Source organism: Tenrec ecaudatus, chromosome 2, assembly GCF_050624435.1.
Source record: "Tenrec ecaudatus isolate mTenEca1 chromosome 2, mTenEca1.hap1, whole genome shotgun sequence".
Lineage (NCBI taxonomy): Eukaryota > Metazoa > Chordata > Mammalia > Afrosoricida > Tenrecidae > Tenrec > Tenrec ecaudatus.
The window spans coordinates 15,406,313-15,424,982 of record NC_134531.1 but is presented as its reverse complement, the minus strand read 5'-3'; the positions used below and the strand labels follow the sequence as shown (position 1 = coordinate 15,424,982).

General features: G+C 52.5%; 1 protein-coding gene across 1 annotated transcript in view; it reads left to right on the top strand.

Annotated features, from left to right (window-relative positions):
• The window catches only part of MYO10 (myosin X), a 195,709-nt gene that overhangs the window by 74,704 nt on the left and 102,335 nt on the right, over window positions 1-18,670 (top strand). The window contains exon 3 of the mRNA XM_075540884.1: window positions 5,936-6,094. Coding sequence (XP_075396999.1) covers window positions 5,936-6,094 — 159 coding nt within the window. The remainder of the gene's footprint in view (window positions 1-5,935; window positions 6,095-18,670) is intronic.

Genomic DNA, 18,670 nt, shown 5'->3' with positions numbered 1-18,670 from the left:
TGCTTCTCAGAGGCCTGTTTATGCACAGCAGGGCGCCACTCTAGGGAATCCTAGTCTCAATTACTCCTAGACCCAATTACTCTTATCAGCCTCTTTCCCCCTCTTCCTTACCAGACGCCTGCAGGGAAAGGTTTAGTGGGGGTTAGAGACTTGGGCCCGAAGAGCCATATTCCGTAATTCACTGCCCCTACATTAGTCCGTGGGTATCTTCAATGTTCACCAGCAGCACAATTCAGACACGATCCTTCCTTATTCAGTGTCCAATTTTCACACATACACGAGGCAACTGAAGATACCGTGGCTTGTGTCAGTCACACCCGAATCCTCAAAGTAACGTCCTTGCTTTCAACACTTGAGTGGTCTTGTGCAGCAGATGTGCCCAGTCATCTCGTGGCTGGTGAGCCCAACAGTCTGCACGCACAGGGAAGCCCTCAGCGAGATGTGTTGACACACAAACCACTACAGTGGATCCAGACACCCCAGCAAAATGAAGATGACGCAGGATCAGGCTGTCGAGAATAAACATTGGGGACCATCGCTGACCACCTCTGACCTCCTTGTTGCCACAAGGCACGGACAGACAAGCCCCCAGCGCCCATCCTCCTTTATCTCTTCCTTCCACATCACTCTGCATCAGGACCGTGTTCGAGCAGTCACTGCAGTGTCCACAGAGCACACAACATGTGTACTGTGTATAGTATACTTATAATTCATGGGGTTCATAGGGGAAGTCAGTGTTTCATTAGGTGCCATCGAGTGCCATGAGCATCTCAGCGCTGGCAGGGGTCTCCACGTGGCTCCTCCAGCTCCCAGGGCTTGGGCAGCATCAGCATAGCTCCATCAGGCTCATCATCAGTAATGTCTCGAAGGGAATCAGAAGGAACTTTATAGATTGGGATCGGACATTTGGGCTACTATCGGATTTAAGGACTGGATCTGGACTGGGTTGGGCTGTTTTCTCAAGGCTCAGTTGCTCTTGTACATAAAGCTCTCTCTTATCTCAGTATCTATGAATTCGTTTCTCTTCTCAACCCCAACTAACACATGGTACCAGGAGTGGGGCACTACTATATGCATGACAGAAGCGTCATATAGTATGCACACCAAAAAGCGTTATACACAACAGAACGAAACACTGCCCGGCCCTGTGGGATCCTCACAATGGTTCCTATGCTTGAGCCCATTGCTGCAGCCACAGTGTCAATCCATTCCCTTGAAGGTCTTCATTTTTTTTTGTTTTTGTTTTTGCCCCTTTACCAGAATTCAGTAGGTGACCACAAGTCAGGATCAGTAAACAGTAAGGGTACAGTTGTTGGTCCACAGCAACCCCTCTGCTCAACCCCCCAGCTGCCAAATCCCTCTCTGTCCTCAGTCTCAGCCACCCGGTCCCTTGGCTTCTGCCTCTGTGCGCCTGGAAAGCAGCCTGTCCTTCCCCAGTCCCAAAGTCTAAGTTCTGCCCCTCTTGCTCCGTCCCATAGTCTCTGTGCCTCTGGTCTCAGCCTCACCACTTCAGGCAGATCTGGAATGTGCTCTTCTGATGGGCCTGGGCGTGCTTTCTCTGCTGCTGCTTCAAGAAGACTCATCCTTTTAGTCAGGGTGATGGGAACAAAACTGACCAATCCCCTCTCTTCGTGTTACACACACACTATTTGCATGTTGTCGTTGGTTGGTGCCAACTCACAGTTACCTTAGGCACAACAGAACAAAACAAGCCCAGGCCTGCACTCACAAGTATTAATACGTTTGATCCCATTGTTGCAGGCACTCTGTCGCCCCATCTCTCTGAGAGCCTTCCTCTTTTTTTGCTGCCCCTTTCCTTGACCAAGCACGATGACCTTCTCCAGGTGCTAGTCTTACTCGGAGTGACCGTGTAGGACAGAGTAGAACGGTCCCTGTGGGTTTCCAAGACTTAACTTTTTACAGGAGTAGAAAGCCTCAGCTTTCTCCTTAAAGGGTGGCTGGTGGTTTTGAACTGCTGACTTGCAGTTGTCGCCAAACCTATAACCACTATGCCACCAGGGCCCCTTTTACCTACAATGCCGTATTATTAGTCTGTAAAACCAAGACATGCTAAGCATGGCTGACCCTCACAAGACAGGCTGTGTGTAAGCTTCCAGACACTACGCCCCATGCTGTAGAAGTGCTGTTCTTTGGACCATCTAAAACAACCACAAGAACGGAATAGATTGTGGTCCCCGGGAGAATGGGGCAGGGTGCACCCTCAGTGGGTTTGGGGTGTTCTCTGGGGCTTTGGGATGTTCTTCGGGCTGGGGAGATGTCTGGAGAGGGGGTGCTGGTTGTAGGACATTGCTGGTGCTCTGCCTAGCAGTTTGCTTTAAGAAGGCTGGTGGTTTATTCAGTATGGAGATTGGAGAGACTGCCTCACATACGTTGGCTGTGTGATCAGGAGGAGCCTGTCACTGGAAAAGGGCATCATGCTTGGTAAAGTAAAAGAAAGGAGGACCCTGGAAGAGATGGGTGAGTCAGCGGTTGCAACAATGTGCTCAATCAGGGTACAGGCAGTGAATTATGCTCATTTAATGTGGCTTTTCTAGCCAAGGTCTCTAACTCCCACCAAACAACCTTGCCCTGCGGGAGTCAAGTAAGAAGGTGGAGGGAAGATACTGATAGGATACTCCTGTGAATAATTGGGAGCAGGATTCCCTGGGGGGTAGCATCCTGCTGTGTGTAAAGTGAGCCTTCTGAGGAGCAGGAGGGGAGGGGTCTCATTACTAGCAAGAGCCAGGAATGGAGCAAGTCCTCTGGGCCCGAGAACCCTGCACAGTGAACCTCCTGGATCCAGAGGCAGCTGTGACATCAGAGGAGCAGCAACAGAACCAGGAGTCAGAGCACGGAACAGTGATGGGCTTCCCAACCTCGGGGCAAGGGAAGCTGAGTACTTTTATGCAGGACGCTGGCTTGTGGAGTCGGGTGCCCCTGGGCACTTAAATAGGGAAGTTGAGCTTGCTGACCTGGGGATGTGGTGCTGAGTGCCTTCGGGCTAGGGTTTATTGGGGTGGGGTGCCTGTGGGCACTTAATTCAGGGAGCTGGGTTTGCTGACCCAAGGAGAACTTGAGTGGAATTCCTAGGATGGAGAAAGACCACTGAGTGGTATGCCCCTTTGGGCATTTAATGGCAGACCTGAAACTTTGGGGCTCGTCCTGATGAACAACTCAACCCTGAGCATCTCTCACCGATATTACAACTTGTCGACTTCGTTAAGAAACTCTTTAAGAGTGAATTTTGTCTTGAGTGGATTGTACTTCTATCCGTTGCAATGGCTATCGGAACCCAGAGAGATGCAGCAGAGAAACTATAGAACCTCAAAGACGGCAGAGCGCACAGCCAGGGCTGTGGGGTGGGGCAGGATGCATCGCTGTTTGGTTCTGCTGTTCAGAGGGCCCCCAACAACAACTGTTGTGTGAATTTCAACCAGAGAGAGGGGGCAGGGGCTGTGTGTGGTGTTTCTGCACTCTTTTCCTTTAAAACGAGGTCAGCCTGGACCAAGCACCCCACCCTGCCTTCCCTCCTGACCCCGGCTCCCTGCCCTGCCCAGGTTCACATGGGGCAGTTGGCCACGCCGCCGGGCAGGGCGGGCCAGGGCTGGCAGTTCTCCCCAGGAAGCAGCTGGGGAGGTGGCTGACCCTTGAAGAGATGGGTGGGTCCCAGTCTTGCCCGGGAGCAGTTTTTCAGGCCTGGTGTGGCAGGAATGCTTCTGCAGTTAAAGGACACAGCCCCCCTTTAATGGCTGATGGAAACCAGTCTGGCGGGCAGAGCTTCTGCAGTAAACACCTTGCAGGCTGACCCCCGGGTTATGAGCAAGGCTCGTGGCGTGTCTTTCAGCTGCACTGGCAGGTAAGTCGGAGCAGGTGCCCGCTGGCTGGAGACCTTTTCCATGGTGTATGTGTTACACATGAAGAGCCTGATGATGGTGATTTGGCTCAAGTGGGGAGAAGTCCAGCTGGGTCAGCGGCTAACCTCTGGCTTGCTGATGGAGGGTCAGCCGTTCAAACCTACCCGCTGCTCTACAGGAGAAAGATGAGGCGTTCTGCGCCCGTGAAGAGTTTCAGCGATTACCAGAGCTGCTCACTATGAGTCGGAATTGACGCGACGGCAGTGAGATTTTATATTTTTGGTTTTCTGCAGAGGGTGGGGGTGGGGAGTTGTTGGTCAGTCAACTGTTTATCACAAGGGGAATTGCCCGGACTTTTTACTCTCTAGGGCAACTGGCAGATATTTTTACATTGCCAAAGGTTTCTGGAGCAATTATTCCAGAAAGTTGTTTTGCCTGTGTGTGTGTACGTGAAGGATGCGTGTTTTTCATGCGATTTAGTGCTTGGTATTTTTGTGTCTTGGTGTTTTGCTATTTGCTTCTGATTTTAAAGGATGGTGGTGACACACGTAGAAAATTAGAACTCGCTACTCGAGTAAGTCTGGAGTTCCTGTTGAAGATTGTTACTATCGGGGATGATGGAGGGGCAGCTGGGGGAGCAGGAAAAGGAGGGGGTGGCAAGAATGTGTGCCGGCGTGTGTCGCTCATTCAGCTTTGTGCACTGGACAGGCCGAGCTGAACTTGAAATGGTTCTCCCTGTACCAACTCAACTGAGGTTTTTAAAAAGCAATGTGTTTATTACACTGGTACATGTTCAACTCGATGATCGACCTTACAAAATCGGAATTATTTCCTGGTGGGGCGGGGGAAGGCTTCAACCAATTTGTGGGAAACCCCTTCCCCTTTTGGTTTCCTTTGTGCCTGGACTTTGGGGAAGCCCCCTGTACGCGGCTGGAGTTGGGTTGTCAGGAAGACGGGCTGTCAGGCCAAGCAGGAAGCCGATTCTGCTTTAAAATTAGGAGCAGCATCGAGCTGCCAAAGGATCACACAGGTTCTTTGTATCTCAGATGGGAGGGAAGATTGTGTGAGGCTAATTTCCAAACTGTTGGATCTCTCGGGGTAGCGATCTACCTCGGTCTTTGGCTCTGCGCGAGAAAGAACTCACGCCGAAGCCTGGTGTGTGATCCAGATGAGTTTTATGAGAGAAGTTGTTTCAGGTTCACACATGCACCGCAGGGCTCCTTACCCCGTGCAGGCTCCCTCGAAGCTGCTCTGAAAGTCACGCTGTCAGCTCCAGGCTCCTGCCTTCTCAATTATTCCGCGGGGAGGTGTGGTGGATGACCCCATTGGCTGAATTGAATTCACCTGGCCTAGGTGGGCCAATCCAGGTACAGCACCCACCCAGGTGTACCTCCCCTTCCTGGCCAGAAACCTGAACCTCTGAGCATTCAGTGTACCACTCCCTCAGGAGCCTGCAGCTCAGACCTCTGAGCATGCGTAATGGACACCCCAGTCCCTAAGCTAGACTACCTAGCAAACCTTCCTGCACATCGAGTGTATGTGATATTTCTTCAGGTGGAAAAAGTTTATTGGGAAGCTTTGAAATACCTCTTCTGCCCCTAAAAAGCGAGACCAGATCTAAAAACATGAAACCGTTTCATAACACTGACCAGTTTCCATCGAGCGAGGAAACCGAGAAGTCAACTTAGTTTTATAGTGTCTGTGAGTTCTAAGGAGCCCTGGTGGCATCATGGTTTTCTTGAGCGAGTGGGTTACTTAAACTGCAAGGTCAGCAGTTCAAAGCTCCCATTCACTCTTAGGGACAAATGTGAGGCTTTCTACGTCTGGAAAAGATTTGCAGGAAGCCCTCGGGGCCTGTCCTGCCCTGTCCTATAGAGTCACTGTGTGTTTCCAAGGGTCTAAGAGTTACTGTTTCAATAATCGGTGCCTTTCAAACAGATAAGCAGCAGGAAGAGCTCTGTGTATTGATGGCAGGGGTCTGTTCTGGATCCTGCTGCTGCCATTGGGTTGTCACCTTGGGGCGCAGCGTGGAGAGTTGTTGACTGCAGGCAACTGACTGCTGCGTTTCTGTCCTCCTGTAGGTCTTCACTTACAAGCAGAGCACAATCACGCACCAGAAGGTGACCGCCATGCACCCGGCGAACGAGGCGGGCGTGGACGACATGGCCACTCTGACCGAGCTCCACGCAGGCTCCATCATGTACAACTTGTTCCAGAGATACAGGAGGAATCAAATATATGTGAGTGTCGCGCTGTCACCAGGTTCCTCCGTCTGTCTGTCTGTCTGTCTGTGTGTGTGTGTGTTGCTGAAAGGAGCCCTGCTGGCAGAGTGGAAGCTAAGCACAAGGTCAGCGGTTCGACCCCACCAGCCACTCCACTCCCACAACAAGTTACAGCCTTGGAAACCCACGGGAGCGATGACTTCTGCTCTCTTCAAGGGTCGCCGTGAGCCGTGATGACTTAGCTGTGAGAGTCTCACTTGCCATTTCGGGTCCATGGACAATTCTGCCAACTTGTCCTTAGCTTGTTGTGTAAGCTATTTCCACACTGATTCCCTCATGATAACGTTTTAATGTCAAAGCCAGTTGCTTTGGTTCCAGCTCACGGCGACCCGCTGTGCTGAAGAGAAGAACTGTGCCTATCGGGCGTTTGAAACCGGTGTTTGGAGTAGATCACCAGGCCTCCCTTCCCAGGCGCTGCTGGGTGGCCTCAGAGCCCCATCTTTTTGCGCGTGAGAGCTCGTTGCACTGCCCAGCAGTGTGGAAGTCCAGGTACTGTTACCTATGAAAGACTAGTGGGCCCGCAGAGCTTCGATCTTTTTATCTGTCTGCACGTCTTTTTTGTAAGCTTCATTGTTTTTCGCGTCCAGTTAGGATGATTTGCTGTGGATGTTCGGGGCTGTTGACTGAGTCTGGACTCACAGCGACTGTGTGCAGCAGAAGGACACACGTGGTTCTTCCGTGTGAACCCCTGTGGCGGCCTCTGTGGCAGCCGTGTCGCTGCCCCTTCACCTCACCGAGCACGGTGTCCTCCGGGAGGTGGTGCCTCCTGACAACATCGCCAAAAATACAAGTGGCATTTCACCACCCTGGCCTGGTAGGGAGCATCCCGCCTGCACTTCTCCCAAGTACCAATGTAACAGTTAAAAAACAAAAAAAGACACCCAAATTGTGGACCTTCTGTTAGTTAGCAGCCCTCCTGATCTCTGCCGGTCCATTTGACTGAGTTCACGAGCCTGCAGGTGGAGCAGTGGGTTATGCTTTGTTTGGACTGGGAACTGAGATCAGCAGTTCAGAAGCCCCGCCCATCTGTGGGAAAAAGAGCAGGCCTTCTATTCCTGTAGAGGGTTGCTGCCTTGGAAACCACAGGGCCACTTGTACCCTGTGAGTCTTGCCTGACTCGATGGTGGCATTGGTCTTGTGTTAACGGCCTGTTACTGCTTCTCGAGGGGCCCGGGGCTCTCCGCTTACCCATTCTAGGCTCAGCGGGAAAGGTTGGGAAAGAGATGGAATTGGCTATTTTTAGACTGTCAGGCTTTATTTTCTTCAGCATTTTAAAAAAAAAAGTGCTTTTTTTTTTTTTGGTTCATTGTGGAAGTGTGAATTTTGCCAAGTTGCTTAATGTCTGCCACATGTTTTCTACCGGCCGGTCTGGAGACGTCCAAAGCCGGCCGGTAGCTGTAGTGTTCTGACTTGCCAGCCCTTGGACTTAACCCGAGTCTGTCGGTTCACGTCTCCCATATGTTTTCCTGGCACGGTGGTGCGTGTGGGCCCACGTCTGTGTGAGCGGGGTCTCGCCCGTGTTCCGGGGCTCCGGAGAGTCTGGGAAAGGCCCGTTACCTTACGTTCCGTTCCTCCACTAAGGTTTGGAAGACTCCCCATACCTCCTGTCCACTGTGGTGCGTGTGAGGTGTATCGCTAATGGAGGTGCTGGTGTCCCTGTGGGTTACATGGGAAGCTGCTAACGGCAAGGTCAGCAGTTCAAAGCCCCCAGCCACGTCTCGGGAGAGAAGTGGTTTTCTACTCCCATGCAGAATTAAAGTCCAGAAACCCACAGGGCAATTCTCCCCTGCCCTACAGGGTCTCTGTGAGTTAGAATCGACTCCGTGCCAGCGAAGGTCGGTTTGTGTGCTGTTTTTAAGCGTTCTGCTGTACCTCGCTGGTTTCCTTTCCCTTCGGGATTTGCCAAGGACTTTCTTGTTTTGTCTTCTGTGAGGCAAGGACATCGCCAGGCAATAAATGTTTGTGAAAAAAATGCCACACGGAACAGATACAGACCGGCCTGTCAAGGCTGAGAAACCGATACATTCCTTTAAACGTGTCTCTTACGAGGGATCTTACAGCTGCCCTTTCTGTCCTTACAGAAAAGCCCTGCTTTCTTCTTGGATGGTTTTAATTGCCGAGAACAAAGTCCTTCAAGTCAGAGGGAGAATACTACCAGCCCGAGGTTCTTTGCTAAGGTTTTTTGTGCATTCGCATTGCAGGGCAGTCCCGTTCACTACGGACAACAGGCCTTGGCGTGTTCGTGGAAAATGATGCTGAAAGAGAAAGGGCCCTTTCCCGTGAGCTTTCCGAGGCCCCTCGGAGCCCAACAAGGCCGTGCTTTGTGACCTGGAGCGAGTATCATGGTCCAGAAAGCAGGTCCTGGTTTTCTTCTGGTCAATGAGCTGTTTGTTGGCAGTCGGTGCCGGCACTTGTTGGACTCGGGACCAAGCCATCACCGGAGACAAGGGCAGGGCTCTCCCGCTCAGCCTGGCTCCCTGGACACCGGTCTGTACCTTTAAAAAGAAAGAAAACAACACATTAGTGTAATGTCACCAGACATGCTCTGCTGCTCTTTCAGGAACCAACCCACGAACACGCACACATATCACCTCGCACATGTCATCCTAGACCTCTGTTGGTCACAAATCCCAGAGGGTCAAGGTGTTGGAGAAGACCCGGCCCTGCCGCCCAGGCCGTTGGCCGCGGTCAGTTCCCTGTGGTTTTAGGACCGAGGTCCTGTGCCCTGTGACTGTCAGCTGAGGGTCACCCCGTCCTCTAGAAGCCACTGCCTTCCTGGGTCCATGGCCCTGTCTTCCTTCCATCGCAGCCAGCTGCGTTGGGGCGAGTCCCTGCCAGTCTTCGGATGTCACTTCCAATTGCCTCCCTTCTTCTCCTAGCTAAGGAGGGTTTCCCGCTCTTGAAGACTTGAGTGACAAGAGTGAGGGTGCAGGCTAACGCCCCATTTCAGAGCACGTGGCCTGAGTCACGCAACCACCCCAGGGGCTTCTGTCATGTGAGGTGGCACAGCCACAGGTTCTGGTGGGTGATGTCCTCGGGTGGGGGCATTAGCCTGCCTGCCGGGTGTGTCCCCTCCTAGCCATGTTGAAATGAGGGGGGTGGGGGTACAGCAAGCTCTCACTGCGAGGGTGCCCGATGCCACAGGCTTCATGGGGCCGACTTTGTTTACACAGGTTTACCACACCCCCAGGTTTACAACACAGCACACCTGTTGGAGATGAGGATGCTGAGGCAAGTGGAGGTGGGTGAGGTGAGGCACAGGGTCAATAGTGCAATGATTCGAGGCAAACGTTTGGGGCTCAGGTAGAGGCAGGTAGGCTCCTGAGCAAAGGCAGTCTCTGACGGACAATCAGAATGCTCCTTAGCAGTGAGGGTGGCGCCCCCGCTCTCTTACTTTGGAAAGCGCCTTTGCAGGAAGAGGACCTGGACACTGGTGGCAGGGACGCTGCATGGGCTGTGCCGGGGAGGTCAGAGCCACTGCAGTAACTGACCGAATGGTGACGTGCCATTGTCAGCTCTGATATCTACAAGTCTGAGAGGGCTGGAGCCTCACAGACGGCTACCGACCACGAGGTGCTGTGAGCGAGAGACCTGAGCGGCATGCAGTGCAGTCCTGGTTGCGTCGTTGATACACGTTGGGCTGCCAATTGCAAGGTCAGTAGTTTGAAACCATGGGCTTCTCTGCAGGAGAAAGACGAGGCTTTCTACTCCGCGAAGAGCTGTAGTCTCAGAAGCCCACAGGGGCAGTTCTACCCTGTGCTGTGGGGTCGCTATGTGTCAGAATTGATTCGAAGACCGTGAGTTGAAATCACTTAAATGGTGGTACCCAGGGCTGGAGGCTTAAGGAACTCACTCATTGTAGCGATTACCAGGTGGCCCCGGGCCGCTCCTGGCAGGAAGGAGAGGATGTGGCCTCAGTGCTGTCTCCTGTACCCTCTGGAGCTGGCAGCACTTAAACTGTGCATGCCCAGAGTCTCAACTCAGTGGTGACAAGCGCAGGCGAGGTCTCGGCCCCCAGGGAGCTGCCGCCCAGCGCTGTGGTGTGGCCACGTTGTTCTCCCAGGACGGAAAAGCAGCCCGTTCCCTGGACTAGGTCCCCCGAGGCAACTCCTCGCCCAGCGTGCCAGGAGTGGCCACAAACCACATCACCGAGGGGCCTGCAGGGACCAACCGAGCCCCCGCCAGGCAGGCGCGGGGGGCGTCTCCGAGGAGCCCGCTGCTGGGTCCCCACCCAGGCCTCTGGTCAGAGCGCAAGCCTGGCTGAGCAAACACAGCCGGGACCAGGCTCCAGGGAGGCCCTTTGAAGAAGCGGGGCCGTGTCTAAAGATAGCCACTCTTGCTGAAGGACACCATGCTCGCTGCTCGGGCATTTTTAGGGGCCTCCGAAATAGCTCTGTTGGATGAGGTGGCATTCCAGAGCAAGTGTGTGAGTGAGTATGTTTGATGTTGTTGCCGGATTCCGTTTGAAGTCACACAGCCGTGGGAGTCGCTGTGTGTGCGAGGCCCGTGTGTGGGCTTTAGCAGGCAGGTGGAGACCGTGTCTCTCACAGGCAAGCCCGTGAACCATCACCCAAGGCACCTGGTCACGGGGGGCTCGAACCGCCAGCCTTCTGGCCAGCAGTGGAGGACTTACAGCCTTATGACTGGGCATTCCCTGCCAGGGAACTAGCAGTTTGGATGTGGCAAATGGGAATCGTGTTTCATTTCCCCAAGCAGAATCTTTTCCAAAAGCGGCCTTTTTATTGCTTTTTTCTCTTTGTTCATCACTTCCGTCCCTGCCCGGAGCCAGCCTGGAACATGCCTGGCTTAGAGCACAGAGCCCAGAGCTGGGGGTGGCCCGCGGCCGGCTGTGGGCACGGGCTCACCGCTCCACTGGGAAGAAGAGCCGGATAGACTGGGATTTGTCAGCAGTGCCTTGTCCGCTGACCTTTAATTAAAAAAAAAAAATAAGCAAGAAATGAAGACGTGGTGTTGCCAAAAGATGATTGTAAGCATATGTCTGAGTCCATGTATTTTAAACGTCAGCCGGCGTTTCTGCTGCTGAGCGAGCCCCTTGCGTGTCAGGCGCAGCGCGGCGGTTAGGAGCTGGGTGGGTGTGACGTGACCTGGTGGGCTTTGTTTGCCTCTCCTGCCCCTTTTTCATTCTTGAGTCCTTTTGAGGAGAGCATTCTCTGTCAGAAATGCACTCAGTTTAGAAGGTCGGTCACTTCTAAATTGTCCATCGATCTCAGACAAGCTTCCTCTTAAAAATCTAGAGGGCCTCGTGGTGGTGGTTTTTTAATGTTCTCCCAAACGTGCTGCCATCAAGTCGATCCTGACTCACGGCCACCCTGTAGGGCAGGGTAGAACTGCCCCTGTGGGTCTCCAGCTGGGTAACCCTTCAAGGTTACCCAGTTGGAAAGTCTCATCTTTCTGCTGAGAAGCAGCTGGTGGTTTCAAACGGCCGACCTTGTGATTAGCAGCCCAACGCGTAAACACACCGCCTAAGGGTCCCTTTGTGTGACGGGACAGTGGTGGCGCCTGATCTGGTTGTGTGACAGGTTGTGGGCACGGAGCACCAGGACACAGGTCGATCGAGGATTTGGGGATGACGTGACGGTTACCACAGCAGCATGGGCTTCCACTTCGACAATTTCAGTCACTGTGGTTGCCTTCTCCATGGGCTGTGAGCGTTCTCGGTGTTTCCCGGTCTCACTCTGCTTGCTCCGTGCCCGTTCATCGAGTCTCCTGCCCCCTGTGTTCTCATCTTGTTGGAAAGTAACGAACGAACGGACCATCCTTGGACACACGGTTTCCAAGGGCCGGGTTTTCAGAAGTAGGTTGGGGTGCCCTTGCACCTTACAGCCAGCACCTCCCTGGGGGACCCTGGTGAAGGCAGATCAGCTGGGGCACACAGGCCACCATGCAGGTACAGGCCGCTCTCAGGAATGGGCAACTGCTGCAGGTGCCGTCCGGTGGGTTGTGACTCACAGGGACTCCGTGCACACCCCAAGGTAACACCGCCTGGCCCTGCGCCAGCCTCACAATGACTGAGTCCATTGTTGCAGCCACTGTGTGGATCCATCTCGTTCCTGCAGAGGGTCTGGCTCCTTTTCACTGCCCCCCTTTTACTGCCAGGGTGAATTTATAACTCTATAAAGGCGCTGTCGACACTGAACTAGTGAATAGTGAGCCACCCCTTCTAGCTTCAGGGCTGGCTCCCCGCAAGCCTCTGGTCACAGCGCTTCTGAGAAGTGATCCATCACAAGCTTCTTTCCTGTGATGGCCAGGAACCAGGCTCCCTGCCATTGAGTCACTGCGACTCACAGCGACCCCTACAGAGCAGGCTAGAGCTGCTGCCCCCTTGAGTTTCAGATGCTCACTCTTTATGGGAGTGGAAGACCTCATCGTTCCCTCTGAGTGGCGGGAGGTTTAGAACTGCTAATCTTGCAGTTAGCAGCCCATCCTGCTAACCACTGTGCCACCAGGTCTTCTCCCATGTGATTAAAGATGTCTTACTTAACGTATATTAACACGCCAAGGATGCTGCTTTGAGGACGAAGGTGCCCCGACCCAGGCATGGTATTTCCGTCATATGCACGTGGAAGCTGGGCACTGAGAAAGAAGACCGAAGGAGAATTGCTGCATTGGAATCGTGGAGGAGAGAAGAATGCTGAAAATACCATGGACCGCCGAAGAGCCAGCAAACGTGCCTCGGTAGGAGCACAGCCAGAAGGCTTCTCAAAGACAAGATGATGAGACTCTGCATCATGTTCTTGGGACTTGTTATCTGGAGAGACTCCTCTCTGGAGAAGGACGTCATGCTTGGGGAAGTAGAGGGGCAGCGAAAACAGAACAGACTCTGGAGGAGATGGAGGGACACCGCGGCTGCAGCAGTGGACTCAAACCTGGGAGCTGTTGTGAGGATGGCACAGGCCCAGGCAGGGTTTCCGTCTGTTTGCACAGAGACACCGTGAGTCGGCACCGACTCGATGGCACCAGACGGCAATTCGGTACCTGTAGCGTCGACCTAGTGACATTGAAGTCACAGCCCACAGCCCTGTAACTCTTGTCTGGACATGTTTATCTTACACGTGTCTTTTCTACAAGGCTTATCTCTGTCTTGTGGCTTGGGATACAACACATCAACAGTGCAGTTGGAAGGCCGCCTTTCTTTCCGTCTTGAACAAAAATAATACTATTGTTGGTTTTTGTGGTTTGGCGAAAGTTTACGGATATTAGCCTTCTGTCCAAAAATGCATACACATTTTTATTTGTGATACTGATTTTCCCCACAGTGGGCCAGCACCCTTCCCTCACCCCTCCCCACCTTCTGAGTCTTATCCCCGAGTACATCTCTTTGGACCTTATGTGGTGGATTGTCCTAGGTAAGGGGGTAATACTTCCCTGGCGGTCCTGTCCCCTCCTATCATTGAGCCCATTCGGACTCACAGGGATCCTCTGTAGGCTTCCCCAGAATGTAAATCTCTACGTGAGTCGACAGCCTCTTCTTTATGCCAGGGAGGAGGTGGCTTTGAACCACCAACCCTAGGTTAGCATTCCAATGCTCAGCCCACGACGCCTGGTGCGAACCTTGAAGGGATGGGTTTGGGGGATGGAGGAACTGAGTTTCTCTCTGCACAGCTAAGCAATACGTGCCACAGCTGTTCCAAATTATTAAAAAGGGCAAGGGAAAGTATTTTATGATGAGTTTGTTGTGTGAGAATTTCTGACTTAAAAAAAATGTTATTATGTGGTTTGAAAGAGAATGTATTTTCTATTTTCTGAAGAACCCTTCAAATGCCCAGGTTTTGTGTGTGTGTGTGTGTGTGTGTGTGGTGTGTGTGTGTGTGTGTGTGTGTGTGTGTGTGTGTGTGTGTGTGTGTGAGAGAGAGAGAGAGAGATCGAGATCCAGTGTGGCCCGGCCCTGTGTGTGGCTGGTGGTGACGGCACTGTGGTGCAGTGAGCATTTTGGAGTTGTGATCACACCTTGGTAAAGGAGAAAGAGCAGATACAAGCCACCGTGCATGTTATCATGTTCTCGGGAGATTCTCCTGGTGTCTCATCTTTGCTTCACTCGGTTCCTGATTTGTAGCCACATTCTTGTCTTCCTGTGCCATCACCCCTGAATTAGCCCGGGTTCTCTAAGAAAAACCGAATCTGTAGCATCCGTCTATTGTTACTCTTTTACTAAAGAATTGGTTCACATACTTGTAGGGCTTGGCCATCACAAAATCCCTAGATGGCAGACTGGGAACGTTGGCAGGACATTTATGCTGCCATCTGGGGACAGAAATTTTCTCCTTCCAGAGACCTTCAACTGATTGGGTAAGGCCCACCCACATTGCATCTGCTTTATTTCAGGCCGCTGACAGTAAAGTGAATCCCGTGGCAACATCTAGACTAATGTTTGATTTAGCCTCTGAGCCTGCAGCCTGGCCAAGTGGACACACGAATTTAACCATCACATCCCCCAGCTGACATGTTTTATTGCATGTTGAGCTTCTCTTGCTGCTCAGCGGATCTCTGGTCTACGCGGCCTTCGTTTCAGTGATCACCCAGCAGGTGGAGAATGCAGTGACCTGTTTGGGGCAGGGGTGGGGTGAGAGAAAATATCCCTTACGTGAATGGGGCTTCAAAATGTTTGTAGAAAAAGTCCATTGTGTTTTTTAACTCCATTTTCCCGCCGGGCTTTTTGAAGCCCCATTATATCCGTTCATGATGAACCTTGTAATATTTCAAATAACTTCCCCCCCCCCCCCCGCCAGGTAAACAATTAGAGACCATTACTATCGTATGTATCTGTGTTGGGGATCTTGGAAAGGTCTATTTAGTATAAAGATTGGGGTGGGGGAGGGGGGAATTCACTGCCATCGAGTCAGTTTTAACTCATAGTGCCTTAATAGAACTGAATGGAGCTCCAAGCCCGCTGGATTTCCAAGCCAGTAACTTTGTACAGCCACGGAAAGCCGCATCTTTCTCCCAGGAAGCAGCTGGTGGTTTGGAACTGCTGATCTTGCACTTAGCAGCCCAACTCGTAACCCACAGTACCACTGGGCCCCGGGTGGAACACAGGCGTAGCAAGAGCTCAGACCCCCTGCCGGCACGTGTGCGCCAACTCCGAGCAGCCCAGCAGTATGGCTCCCCTGAGGGTTTCTGCGACTGGAAAGCTTGACCGGGCAGCCGAGCTCATCTTTCTGCCGAGAAGCAGCTCCTGGTGGCTCCAGACCTTGTGGGGAGCTTCCTAGCGCATAACCCACATGCCACCCGACGCAGGCATGTGCAGTCACAATCCAAGGCAGAAGTCAAGGACCTGCGGGACACTGGGGGCCCACTCCTTAGCCCATTATGAGAATGAGTCTTCAGAAGCTGGGGTGTCGTGTGGCTTCACCAGGGTCGGTGAGAAAGCTCTCTTCCCACACGTTGGCCCTGTGGGTCATGGGGAGACGGAAGAGTGGAGAAGCAGGAGGACTGGTGTGTCCAGGAGTGGGTGCCAAAGGCAGAGGACACCTGGAGGACAGTGTGGAGGGAAGGGAGCTCTGTGGAAATCCAGTCAAGATCAGGGGAGGTCCTGAGCAGAGGTCCAGCAGAGGGGAGATGGAAGACGCTCGGGTTCATGAAAGCACGGTGCCTGCTGGACGTGGAGACCGTTTGGAAGACTAGACAAGGAGGCTGGGACAACTCCGGATCCCGAAAAGCAGATGAAGGGTCAACCGACGGTCGCTTCAGGTTTGGCGTGTGGCATGCCCTCTGAGCTCCAGGTCCCTGTGCCTGTGACCGGCTCTGTGACCGTCCTTTGTCCTGTCATCTGCCCGAAGAAGCAACCACAGCGTCCTGCCCACATCACAGGGATTGTCAGACAAATGAGGGGGTGTGGTGACATGTCCTCTCGGGCACACCATGGGGAAATGCCAGCTAACGTCGTGTTGGCAGCATGTGGCCTTCATTACAAAGTCCCAAGACAAGAAGATTCTTGATCTTCCTGACTTTCCAGAAAGCTCAGCTACCGCTAAAGAAGTGGCTCTCACGGGTCCTTAGCAAGGCCCTGTAAAAATGTAGCCTTTACGTCGGTGTTTGAAGAGTCTAGCTTACCCCTGGTAGTAAATGAAGTTCCTTCGAGGGGAGGCATTTAAGAAGATAGGCTTCTCTTGTGGCTGATGCTGGTGCCTTTGTGTCAGTTCCCATCACAGCCACCCCGGATGCAGCTCAAGGAAGCTGGGCCCCGTCCTGTGCCGGCCTTCAGTTGTGCTCGAGCCCGTGGTTGCAGCCACGGTGTCTGTCCATCCATCTCTGCCCCTCTTTCCCTGCCCCTTTTCCTTTGCCAAGCAGGACACTCTCCAGGTACTACTCTCTCTGGATAGCAGGTCAAAAGTACATGAGATGAAGTCTGACCAGCCTGGCTTCTAAGGATTATTCTGGCTGTACTTCCAAGACAGATTTGTTTATTAAATTAATTTTTTTAAATAGCCCCTAGTCATTCTGCAAGCTTGAATTGTAACTCACTCCCATGGCTCAGTTTGTCAGACAAGCAGTAGAGAGGTCTGTAAGGGGACGGTCTGGTAACACCAGGGAGGTAGACACGTGACTGAGAATAATCGGCCACGTCTGATCCAAGGGGCAGTGTCTGCCCAGTCCCAAAGTTCAGGAGGGGTAGGAAGGGGCTTTGGAAAGAAGAGAATCGCAACACAGGGAAAAAGTGGGTGAGTGGTGTTACCTTGTGGGGGGTGCAATCAATGAAATGCAACGTATGAATTGTTGATTGGAAAACCGATTTGCTCTGTACGTGTTTGCCCAGTGCACAATCCCAAGGGGAAAGGGCACATTTCACATCGATTCATGACTGTTTTTCTGTTTTGAAGACGAGGCTTCAGATGAGTGGCCTCTGACACCCGTGACATCTAGTCATGATGTGCCCGGAGGGTAGCTGGGGGTTCCCATGTCAAACTCAATTCTTAGGCACGTCTGCATTTATTCCGTCTTTATACTTTAAGGAGAGAATTTCTTCACAGAAGTAAATGCCTTGTGTTCTCTCTGTGATGAAGCAGCTCAGAGAGTTCATCAGCAGAGCAGCGAGCATCTTTGGTTTTGAGTATAGAGGTGAGGGCGTGTGTGTCCTCCAAACCCTCCCTGTAGGTGAAGGAGCATCCCGGGTTACCTGGGGGCGCTGTCACAAAGAGGCAAGCGAGTGGCTGAAAAGAACAGCAGTGTGTTTTTCCAGAGAGCTGGAAGCTGGAAGGCAGGATTTGTTTTCAGGAAGGGGGTCCTGTGTGAGCTGTGGAGGGGCTCTTGTCTGCCTGTGGTGGTCTGGTCTACCCTGCTAAGAACTCAGAAGGGATGAGGTTCAGAGCCACTCTGCCCTCGTATGACCTCCTTCTCGGAGCAGATGCAAATCCTTGTATCCACACTCTGGCCCCGCCCACAGCTGCAGGGTCCAAGAACACCAACTGTGGTGGTGGTGTGGTTACACAGTGGGATGTGAACGGCCAGGTCACCATGTGTGACTCAGTGTGACTCCCGTGAGGTGCACATTGGTGAAAGTTGTGCACTCACAGCGTACACGTGAAACTTATAATTTCTCAAAGTGCACGCCAACAGAGACCCCCAAACCCCAGCACCCGGTAGCCCATTTCTCTGGAGTTGCTTCTGATGCGTCATTGATTCAGATTAGATTTACCCGCCAGGGTTTCAGAGATAGGATCTTTGTGGAAGCAAACTGCCTCATTTTACTCTCTCACATCAGCTCCTGGGTTCAAACTGCCCACCTTGTCATTAGCAGCCTCCGAGGAAAAAGAGAATCCCTGCTCCTGAGTCATTTCCAGCTCATCCTGACCCTGTAGGACAAGGTCGAGTGGCTCCTGTGGGTTGCTGAAATTGTAACTCCTTACGGGAGTAGAAAACCTCCCCTTTCTCCCTTGGAGCATCTGCTGGTTTCGAACTCCTGACCTTGCATCTAGCAGCCCAGTGCTAACCCACTGCACCACCAGGACTCCCTTAGTGACGGGGTTTTGTAAAAGACGAGCGTCAGGCATCCACTCGCCACATAGAAGGTTGGCCTGTGCTCTATACACATGAGACTAAGTGCCAGGGTCCCCCGCACCTGCAAATGGGCTCCTGGGGCGGGCTGGATGTGTTCGTTATATAATCTATTGTCCATTTGAGACTTATAAGTGAAGGGATAGGGTTTGGCTTGTCAATCGGGTCACAGCTTGATGACCTCATTTGGAGGCGCTAAAGAGATAAACAGCCCGTTGGAGGCAGGAGACATTGTTGACAGGCCACATGGAGATAGGCTGATAACAGCCAGAGCCCTGGAGCTGGAGGAGCCATGTGGAGACCCCTGCCAGCACTGAGATGCTTACAACGCCACTGGATCCACAAGACTTTCCACCCACTGGCCTGTGATCTTGCTGCATTCAGCGTCATTACATGTGTTTTGTGAGTCTGAAGAATTTATAGATTGATATCAGACATATGGGCTAATACCAGACTTATGGAGTTGTGTTAGTCTGGGTACATTAGAGAAACAAATCCACAGAAACTCATATGTATAAGAGA